General features: G+C 39.3%; 1 protein-coding gene across 15 annotated transcripts in view; it reads left to right on the top strand.

Annotated features, from left to right (window-relative positions):
- HECW1 (HECT, C2 and WW domain containing E3 ubiquitin protein ligase 1) overlaps nt 1-16,162 on the top strand; it is a 400,600-nt gene that overhangs the window by 174,096 nt on the left and 210,342 nt on the right. For all 15 annotated transcript variants that reach the window (XM_078377440.1, XM_073002583.2, XM_073002582.2 and 12 more), the window contains one exon: nt 15,469-15,563. In XM_078377440.1, the coding sequence (XP_078233566.1) occupies nt 15,469-15,563 (95 nt within the window). The remainder of the gene's footprint in view (nt 1-15,468; nt 15,564-16,162) is intronic.

The following is a 16,162-nucleotide window of genomic DNA, read 5'->3' as shown; positions in this document are numbered from 1 at the left end:
TAATAAAAATGTCATTGATATATCTCAACTAGATGAGTGGGTCTGGAGCACAACAGCTAAAAAAACACTGTTTCAAGTACTGTATATAATATTTACATATGGTGGTACCATACAAGTACTCATCGCAGTTTTATTAATCTGAAGATCGATATTTTTCTCAAAAGTAAAGTAGCTGTGTGTGAACACAAAGTCTCAGAGGATAGTGGTTAGTGGGGAGTGTGTCCTGATATGGAACAGTTACTTTCTGGGAGTTATTGTGGATGCTATATTTTCTGCTCTGTGGGTTCTCCCAACTCATTCTGAATGTGGCATCTGCTTTCTTAAGCTACTGGATATTTCTTAATCTTTTGAAGATGTGTGGAAGTGAAATGATGTACTGTTTTTGTAAAGGTGCAATTAGCATGCAGCATAGCTTGGAAAAGTTACTTTTTCAACTACAGCTCTTAACATCCTAATAGTTATTTGATCGATAGATAGGCAGATAGATAGATAGGTATCAAACTGCCAAACTGTGGCTCCACAGCTGGATACATAAACCATTGAGCTATCTAGCCAGCAATAGTTAGATATCTCTTCTGCATCAAGGTGCAAAAATCAGGCTTATCACAAGCCATCTCATGTCAGAATTCCTGAAGTGTTCAAAAGGACAAATAAAACACTTTTGACCACAAATTCCAGAATAGTTATAATATTGCTTCCAAAACTTGGGATCTGACAAAAATGTTTAATTTTCAGTTTTGAACACTTCAGGAATCCTGGCATAATATATTTTGTGAAAAGCGTGATTTTGTATCTTGGTGCAGATTATCCAAGACAAACAAATTGCTGACAAAACTGAGGTATTATACATTTTTAATGATCAAGATAATGTTGAAGTGATGCCTTTCCACAAATCAGATGCAGATAAGTTAAAGGATTCATAGACCACATGATCTCACTGTGCCTGCTTAAAGGAGAAAGTCATATCATACCTTCATTTGTTGCATTTTTGCCACGACTATATTTCTGTGTGAAAAAAGTGCCCTTTCTTCATTCCACAGATTCATTCATTTTTATTCAGAAGGAATAAGAGCCAACAAATTACTCTCTGACAAAAGATTAGAAGATGCAGTAAGTGCTGGAAAAGAGCTTAGATCACTCCTTTGTATTCCCCCGCTACACAGCTCTGACACATCCGTCTTCTCAAATAGACCATTCCCTGTCTTGTTACCATGGAAATATTAGGCTAAAAATATCATAAGATGTGTAGTTGAGATAAAAGAAATCCATGTATATTGATTCTGAAATGTGATGAATACACACTAATTAATAAAGCTGCCCTCATTTTGTATGTGTGTTAAATTGAAATATTCATATATTTACAAATTATACTACCTGAGAATGAAGTGTTAGATTTAGTAAGCATACATTCTGAGATAATACATCTGAGTACAAAACCACTTTCCATCAAAACAAGGTTCTTCTAGTAACTATATAGCGGAGTACATTTTATATAGAGAGCCATATGAAGCCTGGTGGGGTACACCATGTAGTTTTCCACTGCTGTACTGTCCCTTGTCCAAAGCCTGAAGGAAAACACAAACATTTTAAAATAAATTACTCCCATGATTATTTACGCACATATAGTATGTTTCAACCTGGGGAGAGCTAAAATTGTTCTCAGTTTTCCCCATTATTTCCTGTATCTTCTGTTACCAACATACCTTGTGAAAATGACATCTGTCATGGTTTATAATATGAGTTTCCAAGCTGCACATTGCCCATCACTGCTGAGATGAAAATAGGACATTGAAGAGAAGTCCAGAATGAGCAAGTCCCCTTTAGAGCAGAATAAATGCTAGCTCTGAAATATCTTCAGAAAATGAGGAGCCATCAGATGAGGAGTGAAGAGAGGGGAAGCAGTAATGTAATCACACAGGATCATTGTTGGTGCCCACTGTAAATAAGGAATGTGAAAGAATAATCTGATCATACTGTATTATTATAAAATTGCATAAAGGGATTATTTAATTGTGTGGGATTTCTCTGTGGAGAAATATTCTTAGCAAATATATACAAACTGTAGTAGGCAAAATCCAAAGAAACAAAATAAAACAAGACAAGACAGAAACATGTGGCACCTTGAAAGTCTTTTTTTTTTACTTTGTTTTGTTTTGTTTTATTTATTTGGGTTTTGCTTATTATGCTTGCACAGACTAACATCGCTACCTCTTCCAAATATATAAACAAGTTCCTTATGATTTTTGTGTCTTGCCTTTGTATGACTATTCGGAGCACTATGCTTACTTACAACATACAGTAGTCTAAAATATCCTCCCAAAACAATCTCTTAAGAAAGGATTTGAGAGATGATATTCCATTTTAGCTCAGTATTGTTTTCCAGAAAGTATCCACCTAAGGAGTAATCAGCATGTTCCTTTGTTGAAGGAGATGCTGCTGCCAAGTAAATTGCAGCCCCATGGTAATGCTGCCCACTGTCTATCAACGTTGTTTGGTGGGTTGTCAGAAAATATTGAATAGGGTATGTTTCCAGATAGAATAGGTTTTAGCTGTTCCATGCATTACAGGTTTGTGAGAGAGTTTGAGAATTAGGGATGGGGGTGGGCTGTTTTAATCTTGACATTGTTGCTTTTTATATCCAAGATAATAAATTGAGCTTTCTGGTGGAAGCTAAGCTTCTAAGGCCAAGATGACCTATGAGCAAAAGAAGAGCAGAGAGGATTATAAACAGCAAGTGAAATTCAAAGTGAGAGAAAAGAGAGATTAATCCTGATGAACGGAGCAAAAGAAATGAGAGAATGGCAAAGATACAATACTTCTGGGAAATGATTATATCTAAATGTGGGAAATTTTAGTTTGTGTTTTGGACAAAGATCCCAAGTTGATCCTTCTCTCTTTGGTTGAGAGAAATCAGTTTCCTAACACCTACATGAGGACTTCTTCTTTTGCTCATATCTGATGATTAAAATTCGAAGAAGCAAAAACGGAGATGCCCATTTATATAGATGAAGAAAGAGATTGCAATCACATTGCAAATTACTTTGTAGAAGCAATTTGCCTGGGGAAAAATATGATGTATAAATACTTTACCATTATTATGTATGTGCCACCATCAAAACACAATCCAATTTGCCTCCATGTACTAGCTTTAAATACACTGCCTCGTGTGTGCCTATTTTTTCCAAACATTTTTTGTTTTAACATGAAATGCACTATAAGGTGTACAATGAACTGATGTGGCTGCAAACTGAAAAGTACTCTGACCTTGATTTTTCAGAAATTGCCAGGGTAGTATGATAACTGACATGCACCCAAATACTTTGACATTGCATCATCACCAGTGAGATGACAAATTGCTGTAGATATTTACACAATAAGTACTATTCACAAATGCTGGTAATATATTATTATTATTATTATTATTATTATTATTATTATTATTATCATCATCATCATCATCATCATCATCATCATCATCATCATCATCATCATCATCATCATCAAAATACTAGGCACAGTGAATCGAAATTATAAAAACATTTAGTATTATATAACAGATACAAGAAACCCAAGTATCTGTTAAATATTGGTGCAATATGTATGCTGTTCCTAATACTGCTGTTTTTTGGAGCTCTGATGGTGTTATTTCTGAGATCTGCAAGTGCTTATAATACTGTGTGAAATTTCTTTATATTGTTTCCAATGCCCTAATGACTGTGTTTCATCCGCAAGTGAGATGTTTTGATTGCCACACCTCTGTATTTTTTTATTTTTTTCCAGAGTTTTTATTTTAAATTCTGGCATCCCCTGGAATTGCAATGTGAATGATCCAGACATTTCTTCATTCTATTACTATTGTGTCTGGTGTGTGGTGTTCAGTTTGGATCCGGAAACACCACAAGATCTAGACTTTGTCATTTTCTGACACCTTCTCTATCTGATATTACCATGGATTTTTGGAGGCTAACAAGTTATATTTTTCACATAATGACCAGTGCACTAATTTTGCCACTCTATTATGTCTAATTTTGTCATCTGTGCAATCTTTGGACATTAGTAGATGAGGTGTGATACAGTTTCTTCTTTTTCTTGGCAGAGTCAACATTTCCTGTTAGCACTAATTCCTTGAATCTTAACTTTCATCGTATTGGTTTGGAGCGCTTGTTCTTGTGCAGCAAAAATAAAGTCTTCAGTTTCTTTCTTATTGGTCCTCAGTTTTAGCCATGCCAATGTTGTATTATTATCATGTTGTCTAATTTATTTTCAAATTGTTTTTATATACAGTATATACATTGAGCCTTTGTTTCAGTTGCTTTCAAATTATTCTCCATTTTCACTGCCTTAAGTAATTTTCTCTACCTGTGCTGATAATACTAATTTTTCATGGTAAATATAATCTGTCCACATCACTTTTTGGATGTAGTGAATGATACATGTTCCTTAGTTTCCATGTTTTTGATCCAATTCTTCTAATTTGTTTTGGGTCCAATCTGTTATTCTTGCTGGGTTTTGATCTTGCCATTTTGTATAGATAGAGCTGCACTCAATATTAACACCATGTTTAACAGTGTATTTGTGAAGATTCTTAGTCATCCAGGTGAGGTTATCTGGAAGTTGAGTCATGGCAACTGGACTTCTTTCTTATTATTTATTATTGAAATGTTTTGCTACTCATCCAAGTAGCTTCTTCAATTTGAGGAGAGTTGGTAAGAGATTCCTGATATATCCTCCATGTTGGTTTCACTTCCTCCTGGTCTGAATAGGCTCCTTAGAAGAACAAAGAACTAGGGGGGAGGGATAATCCCACTTCTGCAGTCCTTTGCTTCTCCACCCATTGCCAAGGGTCCTTAACAGTGTCTTTCTCGTGTTTGTGATCCTAATCTTTCTGGGGACGGATGAAAGGGCAGCATGATAAATAGGAGACAGATTGTATCTAAAGCCTCCATCCCTTTTGAGTGAGGGATTTTCTGTATGCATGTGTATGGCCTCCCTGATCTTTCTTTTAAACCACCTATCTTCTTGGTCCAAAATGAGTACATCTTGGTCATCAAATGAGTGCCCATTGTCCTTCAAATGAAGGAACACTGCTGATTGTTGTCCTGAGCCATTGCCCCTCCTGTGCTGGGCCATTCTCCTATTTAGTGGCCATTTGGTTTCTCCAATGTAGAGCTCCGAACACTCCTTTTTGCATTAGACCACGTATATTATATTGAGAATCTTCATGAATATGTCAGGGTACTTTTTGGCACATTGAAACTGACAAGTTTTAGAGGTAATAAACTTTCTTGGTTAACAGCCCACTTCTATTAGCTGTACAGAACTTTGCCTCATTTATTCTACACATGTTTAGTTGGGAAGTTGTAGCCCACTAGTTGTAAGGGCATGGGAATACAAACAGTATACACGTTGGTCCTTGCCTTAACTGTAGTCATAATATACAGCCTAGATATCTTGCGATACATGAGCTGATGAACACTTGTGTTGTGATGTAAAGTCATATTGTACAAAGAAAGTTAAATTAGAGTGTTCTCGAAGGCTTTCATGGCCAGGATCCAATGGTTGTTGTGGGGTTTTTTTGGGGGGGGCTTTTGGCCATGTTCTGGAGGTTTTTCTTCCTAAAGTTTCACCAGTCTCTGTGGCCGGCATCTTCAGAGGACAGGAACTAGAACTCTGTGTTTTGGTGTAGTGTGTGAGATTGTTGAGTATTTGTAGCTGTGGGATCAGGGGTTTTGTTCTTTTCAGGAGGTCGGGTGTTTCCTCTGATAAGGGTGTTTTGTGTTATGGATGTTTTGTTGTGATAAGGGGGAGATGATCTGTCACTATGATTGATGGGTGTTGTTGGCTACTGTGACGTAGCTGGCCACTCTTTTGTCACTGCCAACTCAGGCCTCTCTGAATGCCCACCACGCCACTACACACTCTTGCTCTAAATAAAAAGGACAAGGGTTTCTTTCAAAAATAAAGTGGTTTATTGATTACAAAATAAAATATGAAAATCACATGAAAATAATAAAGATGGAAATCACTTTCTTATTTTAATTAAACACATAGACTTTCCCTCACTGACACTCAGGCACGCAGGCCTCTAACTAACTCTCACGCTAGATCTCTCCAGATCTCACTCACTATCTGACTCTCACACTCTTCACCCCCCTTTTTATACCAGCTCCTCCCTTTCATTTCCACCCTCCATCACACCATTGGCTGATGATTCACTGCCCAGCTGTGACGGACAGGTGAGGTCATGGCTGCCCGTTACAATACCTCCCCCCTTAATAAGTTGTTTATGGGGGAAAGCTAAAGTGCTTTCCTCTATAAACAAAGAGGAGCGATACACAAAAATTTCTTTACCTCAACAATACACTCACACTTACCAAAATATTTAACAGTCCAATAGGAAAAGTCATTCAATATAACAATTTCCCTTCTTATTGCTTTAAACACTTTAAACAACTATCATTCCTTATACTCTAAGCATTTTACTAATTTCAACAATATACTTTACCTTATCATTTATACTTTATAATTAATTTTCATTAACGTTACCAACTTTACAGTAATCACCATCAGGAAACTTATACATAAATAATTAAACAGAGAATCAAAGTCCATTTTAGTTTATAATTAAAGTCCTTGTATTATTATTCACGTTACTGTCCATGGATATACAATTTCTAATCACAATTACAACTGTCCATTCCCCCTCCATCAGTCATTTGGCTTCCGAGGCAAGAGTTGAGTCTCTTTTGCAAAGTCCAGGTCAGCAAAGTCCAAGACAGGCTCACTCCCGCAGTCATCTGCAAGGCACCTCACATCTCCAAGTCCAGATCTCACAGCATTCGAAAAGAAGGTGGACCCACAGTGGTAACCAGGTGTGTTGAAGACTGGTCCGGATGTTACCGCCTCCTTCAGCTGGACACACGACTGCTGGCACTCAGGAGTCCCTCTGTCGTCCACAGGCTTCTTCCTCCGCAACCTCTTTCATTGTCTGGCGGTCATCGGCCACTCGGTTGACCCCGGGATGTCATCAGCTGCTCTCTTTCTAGCTTGGGGCTTCACCATCTCATTTGGGGAAAGGACAAGCAATTTCCTCTCCTCCTTCTGACCATCTCTGAATGCGTCCCTCTTTAGGGCATCAGAGTGGATGCCTTTCTCCACCTCCACATATTGTCTCACAGATACTTTCTCAGAATTGTTTTCCCTGTGTGGGAGAACACTATCATGGGTCACTTGAGGATTCTCAAATGATTGGTTGGTTTTAAATGCACTGCCCTTGTCATCTGATTCGGGTTCTTTATTCAGGGACATGTCAGATAGGGGTTTGCTTAGCAAAGTTTCATGATCTAATTGTTCTGCCTCTGCCAAAAGCAATTCTTTTCTCTCTATAGTTCTCAGTTCTATTATTTCTCTTTCCTGGGCCTTGTGCAATCTTGTTTCTTTTCTGGGAGCATCTCCCAAGCTGGGCTCTGCAATCTCTAAGGACTTTTCTTTATGTACAAGCTCCTTATCCATGCAAGACCTTACAGTATATTCAGCAGACAACAACAAAGTGGGTGTACTGGTGTTTGTTTCAACGCAATCTACCCCATTAATCTCCTGCTGCTGCTCCTGACCCAAACTATTTTCATTTGAGGTTTTCAGAAGCATGAGATCAGCTACAACAACACTCTTCAGCTGAGTTACCACAGAAACCTCTCTTTCCAAGCTCCTATGTGATACTGTAACACATTTAGCTGCAGATGGTGATTCCTGGCCTCCTGGTGAAGGTGTGAGTGCGAAAGCACTCTTAACATGCTCTATTGACTATAATCCATCTCCATATATCAGGTCTCTGTCAGTCACAGATTTCTCTGGGTAATCAGTGGTTAGTGTTGTACCATCTGTCAAGGTACTAGCTTCCCTCTGTTCCTTCTTGTCAGCTGCTAGATCTAAATTTCTTTTCAGGGTGTCTAAATATGAGATTACATTCTCAGGATCATCTTCTTTTATTTGCTCCCATTTCTGTCTAATTAAATCAAGGGGTCCTCTTTCTAAGATTTTCTGGCGGTATTTTACAGGACCCACCAACTGCTTTTGAATATCATCCTCTCCTTTCATGGGGTTCACCAGTGTCTCTCTGGATAGCAATCCCTGTTCAATGTGGAACCCCCCAGGTGTTTCAGGGGTTAACTGTACTTCACACATGTTTTCAAAGCAGCCTTTTAGTGTGGAATTTGCTTGTGGTTCTTGAGAGAACGCATTGTTTTGGGGAATATCAAGTGTAAATACTTCAGCTGGGTTTCTATTGTCAGTCACTCTCTTCTCCTGACAGTCACTCTTTTCTTCAGCTGCCTCTGCTTGCTCTTGATGTGACCGTGTTAGAACTAACACTCTCTTAACATGCTCAGAGAGGTCCGTACCAATCAAAACGGCCGATGGCAACTGTGAGGAAATTCCTACACGCCAATTTCCCTGCCATCCCTGATATCGAATTGGTAATTCAGCCACAGGCAAAATAACAGTTTCTTGTCCTATCCCTTTCACTGCCATGTGTCCTTCTTGTAATATGTATTTTTGAGGTACAATATGTGGATGACATAGAGTCACCTGTGAACAGGAATCTTTCAGAGCCATGTATTTGTTATCTAAAACATAAATATTGTCCCCAGCCGTTTGAACTAACCCCTCCAGGTTCGTTTTAATTAAATAGCAATGTCTAATCTCGGCAAAAGGAATATGAGATTCCATATGCTCATCTGGTGTAGAGAACTCAGTTTGTGTTGCCATGGAGACTGATTCCTCCCCTGGTATATTGTTTCTGCTGGACACAGTAAACAGCTTTAGGCTTGCTTAAATTTACATTCTGTGGTAAAAATTTCTCTGTTTTCTCTGCTTTTACCACATTGGGATGCAATGTGACCTTTTTCATTACATTTGAAGCAAGTTATAACATTCCATTGATCATTTCCAGCCCCTTTTCCTACTTTTCCCTCCAAATTTTGCCCTCTGGTTTGGCTCTGTTCTGAGGCCTTTCCCACAAAATGGCCACCAACCCTCTGCTGGTCTTTAAATTGTCCTCTAGGATATTGATTTGAGTCCTCCCAAGTTTTCCTCATACTTTGCCCCCCAGAAAAGCTGGTTTTTCATATCTGGGAAATGAAATCAGCAACCTCTCCTGCTTCTTTCAGATTCTTAGGTTTCTTGTCCTTGACCAAATATTTTAGTTCACCATGTAAGAGAGAATAAAACTGTTCCAAACCCACAACATCCTTCAGATCCTGAATTGTCTGAACCCCCTCTTGTAAGAGCCATTTTTCTAAACATCTAGACAAGCTTGCCCCTAATTGTGAGTAGGATTCATCAGGTTTCTTAGTTAGTGATCTGAATTTTTGCCTCAGATGTTCTGCATTTATGCCATACCTGGCAAACACTAACTTTTTGAATTCTGTGTAATCTTTGATTAATTCGATTGGCATCTCCGCATATATTTCAGCGAGGCCTCCACTAATTTGGGATCTCAATATAATCATCTTTTCAGATTCCCTCACTTGGAAATCCTCACACACTCGTTCATACATCACAAGGAATGATTCTGGATCATCTCCCTTTCTAAAAATTGGTAATTTCTTTAGGTCTGTCTTAGATAACTGACTCCCCTCAGAGTTGGTATTCCTATTGTTATTATTATTGTTTTGATTTGCCAATTCTAGCCTCCTGAGTTCAAAAGACATACGTTCTTTCTCTAAGGCAATCCTCTCTCTCTCCATCTCAGCCTCCATTTCCCTCTGCCTCATTCTTTCCTGAAAGGCCCTTTCCTCAGCTTGGGCTTTGGCCTTCATTTACAGCTCAAATTTCCATTTTCTGAACTCTAATGGGTCTTCCCTTGAGGACTCTCCCTCCTGGGCTTGTGAGCGCAATGACAAATAAATTTCTTATGTCTTATGTCTTATGTCTTAAATCCTTCCTCAACATCCCCATTCTCACTATCTGATCCAGCTGCCATTTCATAAGGCACCTGCTCAGCTTTCTTTCCCCTAGTCAAGGGCATTTTCTTCTTTTCAGGCTTATTACTCTCTTTAACAAGCCTTGATTTTAAAAGTCCACTTTTTTACTGTCAGTGAGTGTCTATGTTGCAATTCAGCTCCCAGCGCTCATCCACTGGCAAGCTAGCAACAGTTACCAGGCTTCAGCCTCCAGCTAGGCCTCCTGCCAAAACAGAATTTTTCTTTCTGCCTCAGGCAACAAATCTTAAACACACACAGCTTCCGCCTGTCCCAGGTTCAGCTGTTTTGAGTCCCCTCAGCCTCACTGCCTTTGGCTCTGCTTTGTCCCCTCTGAGTTTTCCCTAAACTCAGGACAAGCCAGCCAATCTGCCACAGCTTTTGCTTTGGGCAACTCTCCACAGAAATGGTCACCACAGAGCCTCCCTGTCTTAGTTCCCAATCTGAAGCTTCAGCGCCCTCCTACTAGACTTACTCCCCGTGAGATAAGTCCTAGGAAGTTACCCACGCTTCCACTCAGATTCCCTAACTAAAGACCCCTGCTCTGGGCACCTTTCCAGCACCAGGCTTCACTGGATCACACGTATCCCACACGCTGGACACCAATTTTATTGTGACATAGCTGGCCACTCTTTTGTCAGTGCGAACTCAGGCCTCTCTGAATGCCCACCACACCACTACACACTCTTGCTGCCACCAACCTTTCCTCTAAATAAAAAGGACAAGAGTTTTTTTCAAAAATAAAACTGGTTTATTGATTACAAAATAAAATATGAAAATCACATGAAGATAATCAAGATGGAAATCACTTTCTTATTTTAATTAAACACATAGACTTGCCCTCACTGACACTCAGGCACGCAGGCCTCTAACTAACTCTCACACTAGATCTCTCCAGATCTCACTCACTCACTATCTGACTCTCACACTCTTCACCCCCCCTTTTTTATACCAGCTCCTCCCCTTCATTTCCACCCTCCGTCACACCATTGGCTGATGATTCACTGCCCAGCTGTGACGGACAGGTGAGGTCATGGCTGCCCGTTACAGCTACTCTTTTGTGTGTAGTGATCACTGGTCCTTGTGTCTGTGTAGAGTTCATTGACCTTTTTGCAGGCTGTATTTTTCAGTGCTGGGAGCCAGGCTTTGTCGATTTTTAGACTTCTTTTTTGTTGAAGCTGTGCTGGTGTTCATGGATTTCATGGCTTCCCTGTGTAGTCTAACATTATGATTGCTGGTGTTCTTCAGTACTTCTGTATCTTGAAATAGCATTTCATGTCCAGCTTGTTTCAGGGCATGTTCAGCTACTGAAACAAGTTTGAAAGTTTGACTCATCTCTCTATTGCGTGATGCAGTTATTTTGATATCCTCAGCTTTCTGTAGTGCCTGGTAAATGAGTAAAAGGCTCAGCTGCAAAGCAGCTAAAATTCCTGCAGAGAAAATTACAGAATGAAAATTCAGTGTGAGTTTTGGTTGACGTGCTACATGGCGTGATCCCACAGCATGGTTACACTGTGGGATACAGTGGTACATCAACTTACAGACTTAATCTGTATTGGAACGGTGTTCGCAAGTCAAAAAGTTTGTAGGTCGAGACGCCATTTCTCATAGGAATGCATCAAAAACCGATTAATGGATTTCCGGGGGAAGGAAAACAAATACCAAAAAAAGCACTGCAATCCCACACTGGGACTGCAAAAAAAAATCACCAAAAAACAAAACAATACAGAAACAGCTTCCTTCTTTATTTGCTCACAGTACCATTTAACATAGTACCACACCGTTCTCCATGTCCATGAAGTCATGTCACAAGTTTGGGTGTAGATGTTATGAACTCTTCTCACTGGTAATCAGATTCAACAGCATTGTGGGTAAATTAGACTAGTGAATGTATGAATGAAACTAAGGAAATTGGAGGTGCAAGTAGAGCCAACCTGTGTGGACTTAGGCAAGCTGCACAATCCCAGGATGCCCCCAGAAAAAGGGAATAGTAAACTACTTCTGAATATTCTGTACCTGAAAAACCCTGGAAAGTGTCACCATAACTCTGAGTTGACTTGAGAGCACATTATTATTTATTATTAATATACTTTCAAAGCAAAATGGAAAGAATACAACATAAGCAAAGCACCGGTTTTAATTACATGGACCCAGTCACAATGATACTGAGGTAGGTCCTTTCTTCTGTAAAGATGCTTTTCTAAATATAATCATAATTCAGATCAAATATTTGAATATGTATTTACTTTTAGTTAATGAACAATCAGGCACAAGTTCTTTTCCCCTCACATGATATTCCACCAAATTAGCTGTGTCAGTTCATCCATTGCCTTTGTCCCATTACTCAGGAGTGGCGTGGACAAGAGTGGAAAGCATTTCACCCCAAAATTACAGGGAGAGAGCAATGCCTGCCCTATTGTAAACCACCTATGCTTTTATTATGGAAGTTTTGCCCTCATTTTGGCTTTAATTAGCTTGTATGAAAAACAGATCAAAACCTTAATTTTAAAAGGATTTAGTTTATTTGAAGGGGTGTGAAGGAAAGCAGGAGGAAAGTGAGCCGTCCTCACTGATAGAAGTGACAAAGGAGGAAAAGGGAAGCTGTAAGAATGAGGCAACAGAGGTGAAGGAAATCTTAATAGAGGAAAAAGGAAAGATAGAAGAGATGAAGGGAAAAGTAGAAGTTTGCCTGGTGGAAGAAGGAGAAAAAGGGAAAGGGGAGGAGCTAGAGATGTCAGCATAGGAGGGGAGTACAAAAGAGCAAGGAGAGAGGAGGTTCGTCAGCAGATTTGAAAATGGAGGAATGAGGGGAAAGGAGGAGAGATGAAAAGGTGCATGGACTTCTAAAGGACTTCCCTAACCTGAAGGTTGGGGGATTGTTGCCGGACCCAAAGCCAAAGAAGGAAGGAGAGATGATGTATGAGACTCAGTAGTGGACTGTAATGAAGGAGGGGCGGGGCTACAAACAGCGAGGCAGCGAGGGAATTTGGGCTCTCCAGATTCCTGCTGCTTGCCGTGAATCCAACACCCCCCCGAGAAATTAGGGGAGAAAGGGGGAGCCAGGAGAAGCTCCTCTGGGTCGTAGGAGGGGGGGGGTTCTGGGGGGGTGGAAGGCAACCACCTCTTTAGATTACCCTTTCTCCAGACAAAGGATTCCGTCGACGCCATGTTTTATGGCTGTCCCAGCTGTAAGCCCTGCGGCAGGAGGGGAAAGCAGGAGAATGTTATGAAGGACTGAACCAACAGAACTAATCAGTTCCAACATCTTGTGAGTATAAAATAAATAATCTCAAACGGCTGGACAGTGTAATCCTGAAGTGGCAAACAGGCTCTAGCCTGGGAAAAAAACTTATTTTTTCACTGCATCACACCTGAAATAGAGAAGCAGATAAGGACAGAGACTTTCGTTTTCTGCTCCCTGTAAGAGGTTAATTTACAACTGAAGCTATTTATATGTTGAGGAACTGACTTTTATTGCTTAAATACCTTACAGCTGCCGGCCGTGAAAAGTAAATAAGCTAAATTGGGGAGAATCTTCATAACAAGGAATGTCTCTTTAAATGAGGTGGATACTTGGAAATTAGGAGACAGTTTTGAACACTCACCTTCCAAATATGGAAACTTTAACGCAGGATATAGTAGCGGATATAGTAAATGTTTTCCACAACGTACAGAGGAACATTCTTGACCATCTGGGATGGAGGAAAAGATACAGCACTGGAACTTTTCGCCACAACAGATTGAAACAGAAATCATCACTACACAGTCGCAACAGTTTGAAGGGCTCAAGACTGTCCTTTTTGGGATGGAGGAAGGGATACAGCACTGGAACTTTTCGTCACAACAGACTGAAACAGAGAACATCACTACACAGCCGCAAAGGAGAGAGACAAAGGAGGGGAAAGAGGCTCAGGTGGATGAGTGGTGTCCGAATTTGATGGGTGTTTATGCAGATCGAAGAAGCGAGAAGGAAGAGTTGAAACATGATTACAAATTAGACATTCCTTGGCTCCAAATGGACATGAAAATTGGGGAAATTTCAAATCAGAGAGAAAATAGCCTAATAGGTTTTTATAGGTGGCATTTTAAAACTAGAAAAAAAAGGAACTAATGTTTAATTTTGATGAAATATGAAATTGGGATATCATTGTAACACAATCAATCTATAATGTGAGAGATACATAACATACCTGTTCTCTGAAATATTGGTATCATGTGAAATTTTGATATAGAACTTTATATGTGCATAGATTAAAAATGGAACGTAATATAGTGTAGGATAATTAACGCCTTTATATAAAGATACTAAACACATATGAAGTATAACATGATTACGTAGCCAATGTTAGATTTGTTTTATGTGGTTTTGCTTTGCTTTTGTTTCTCTAATGATGATGTTTATTGCTGAAATGTGGAGTTTTACATGATGGTAGTATTGATATTCTAAGAAATAATTGGTAGCCAAGGATGTAAGAGAAATAATTATTAGAATTAGTACAATTTTAGGACGAATGATATTTTGGAATTCTTATAAAGTAAGAAGGTTGGTGCAGTCAGTTTTTTTTTTAATAATGGATAACATTGTATGGAAATGCTTCCCCCCTGCCTATATATGTGGAGGTTTGTCTGTTTGTATTTTTGATTTAGGTGTACTGTCTCTGTTTTTTTGTGTGTAGGGTTTGTAGAGATTTTTTTTTTTTATGTAGGGAAAAAAATCTAAATAAAATACTATTTTAAAAAAAGTAGTGGACTGTAATTGTTTTCCCGCAGGGACAAGGACGAGGCAAGAAGGTGATTAGACCTGATCAAACCTACAACCAGCCACCTAAGGAGTGAGGCTGGGCAAGACATCCATGCTGCGGCACCATTTGTGCGGTGAGGAGTGCCCCTCTACGGAACCCCACCGATCGCAAACGCTTTGGCCCAGCACCCCAATGAGCTACCTGGACTTTCAGAGAATTATCCTCATCCAGTTATGGACCTTTGCCAAATTTATCATGTTTCAACCCAGTTGAAATAGTTGTAGAGAAGCCAAAGGTTAATAAAATTGAAGTTATGAATGTTGCTATTTCCCACCAAAAGTGAGGAACTGCTACAACATTCAAACGAACCCAATCACAAGGGGTAGCTTATTGGGTGGGTTGGGGTGCAATTTGTGCCTGAAATTGTGTTGGCTGAAGTTCAGTAGGTACCCTCACATCTAAGGATTCTAAGTGGCAGAGCTTACTAGAAACAAAGCCATCTTTAAATTCTACTGATGTAAAGGGACAGATTTTTTTTGAGCAACCAAAATTATGACAATTTGCAGTGGGTTTTAATGAAATAGCCTTTATTTAAATTAAGGCATTGTTATTACATCTCTCTTGTTTATTGCAAGGAAAGGCAATATGGTCTCAGAATGATATTTTTTTGTGTTATGTTTGCTTTTATTCAACAGATGGTGATGAAAAGCTACATATTGTTAATCCAGTATCACCTTTTCTTTTAGGAGAAACAAAAATCTGCTTCAAGTACTACCATGGAGTTAGTGGAGCCCTGCGTGCTACAACCCCCAGTGTGACAGTGAAGAATAATGCAGCTCCTGTAAGCTTCTTGGTTGATTTTAAACATGTTTATTGGGTAATTTTGTGCTGACAGTTGCTTTTGACTTGACTCTAGGTCTATAATAGAAGTGGGGAGCCTTTGGTCCTCCAAATGTTTGGGATAACAGTTTCACCCATTCCTTACAATTGACCATACTGGCTGGGATTAGGGCTAATTGTAGGCCAGTATATAAGGACCACCAAATTTCCCAGTCCCTGATCTAGGCTGTTTATAACTTCCATAAAGTTATAAAGTTTGGTTTCCTTATATGACCTACATAGTATTTCTTCCCAGGGTTGCATATATTCCTAGGGAAGCTAGGATAAACACACTCACACTGATATTAATGTCCAAAATCACAGTTTTCTCTTGAAGTAATGAACCCAAACTTGTTATCCTTATAGTTCTGAATATAGGCTTGAAAATAGTTAATAGTGAAATGTTGCAGGCATAAATGGGTAAGTTTTCTGATTATCAGGGCCACAGATTTTCTGTATCTTGTTTATTCCTTCATCTTTCCCATGATTATGCAAAATGAACATTGTGTATATTCTCTCAGGTTTCAGAGTACACCTATCCTTGACACAGAATCTTTGTCT

This window comes from Pogona vitticeps, chromosome 6, assembly GCF_051106095.1.
Source record: "Pogona vitticeps strain Pit_001003342236 chromosome 6, PviZW2.1, whole genome shotgun sequence".
Lineage (NCBI taxonomy): Eukaryota > Metazoa > Chordata > Lepidosauria > Squamata > Agamidae > Pogona > Pogona vitticeps.
This window is presented reverse-complemented; position numbering and strand designations above follow the sequence as displayed.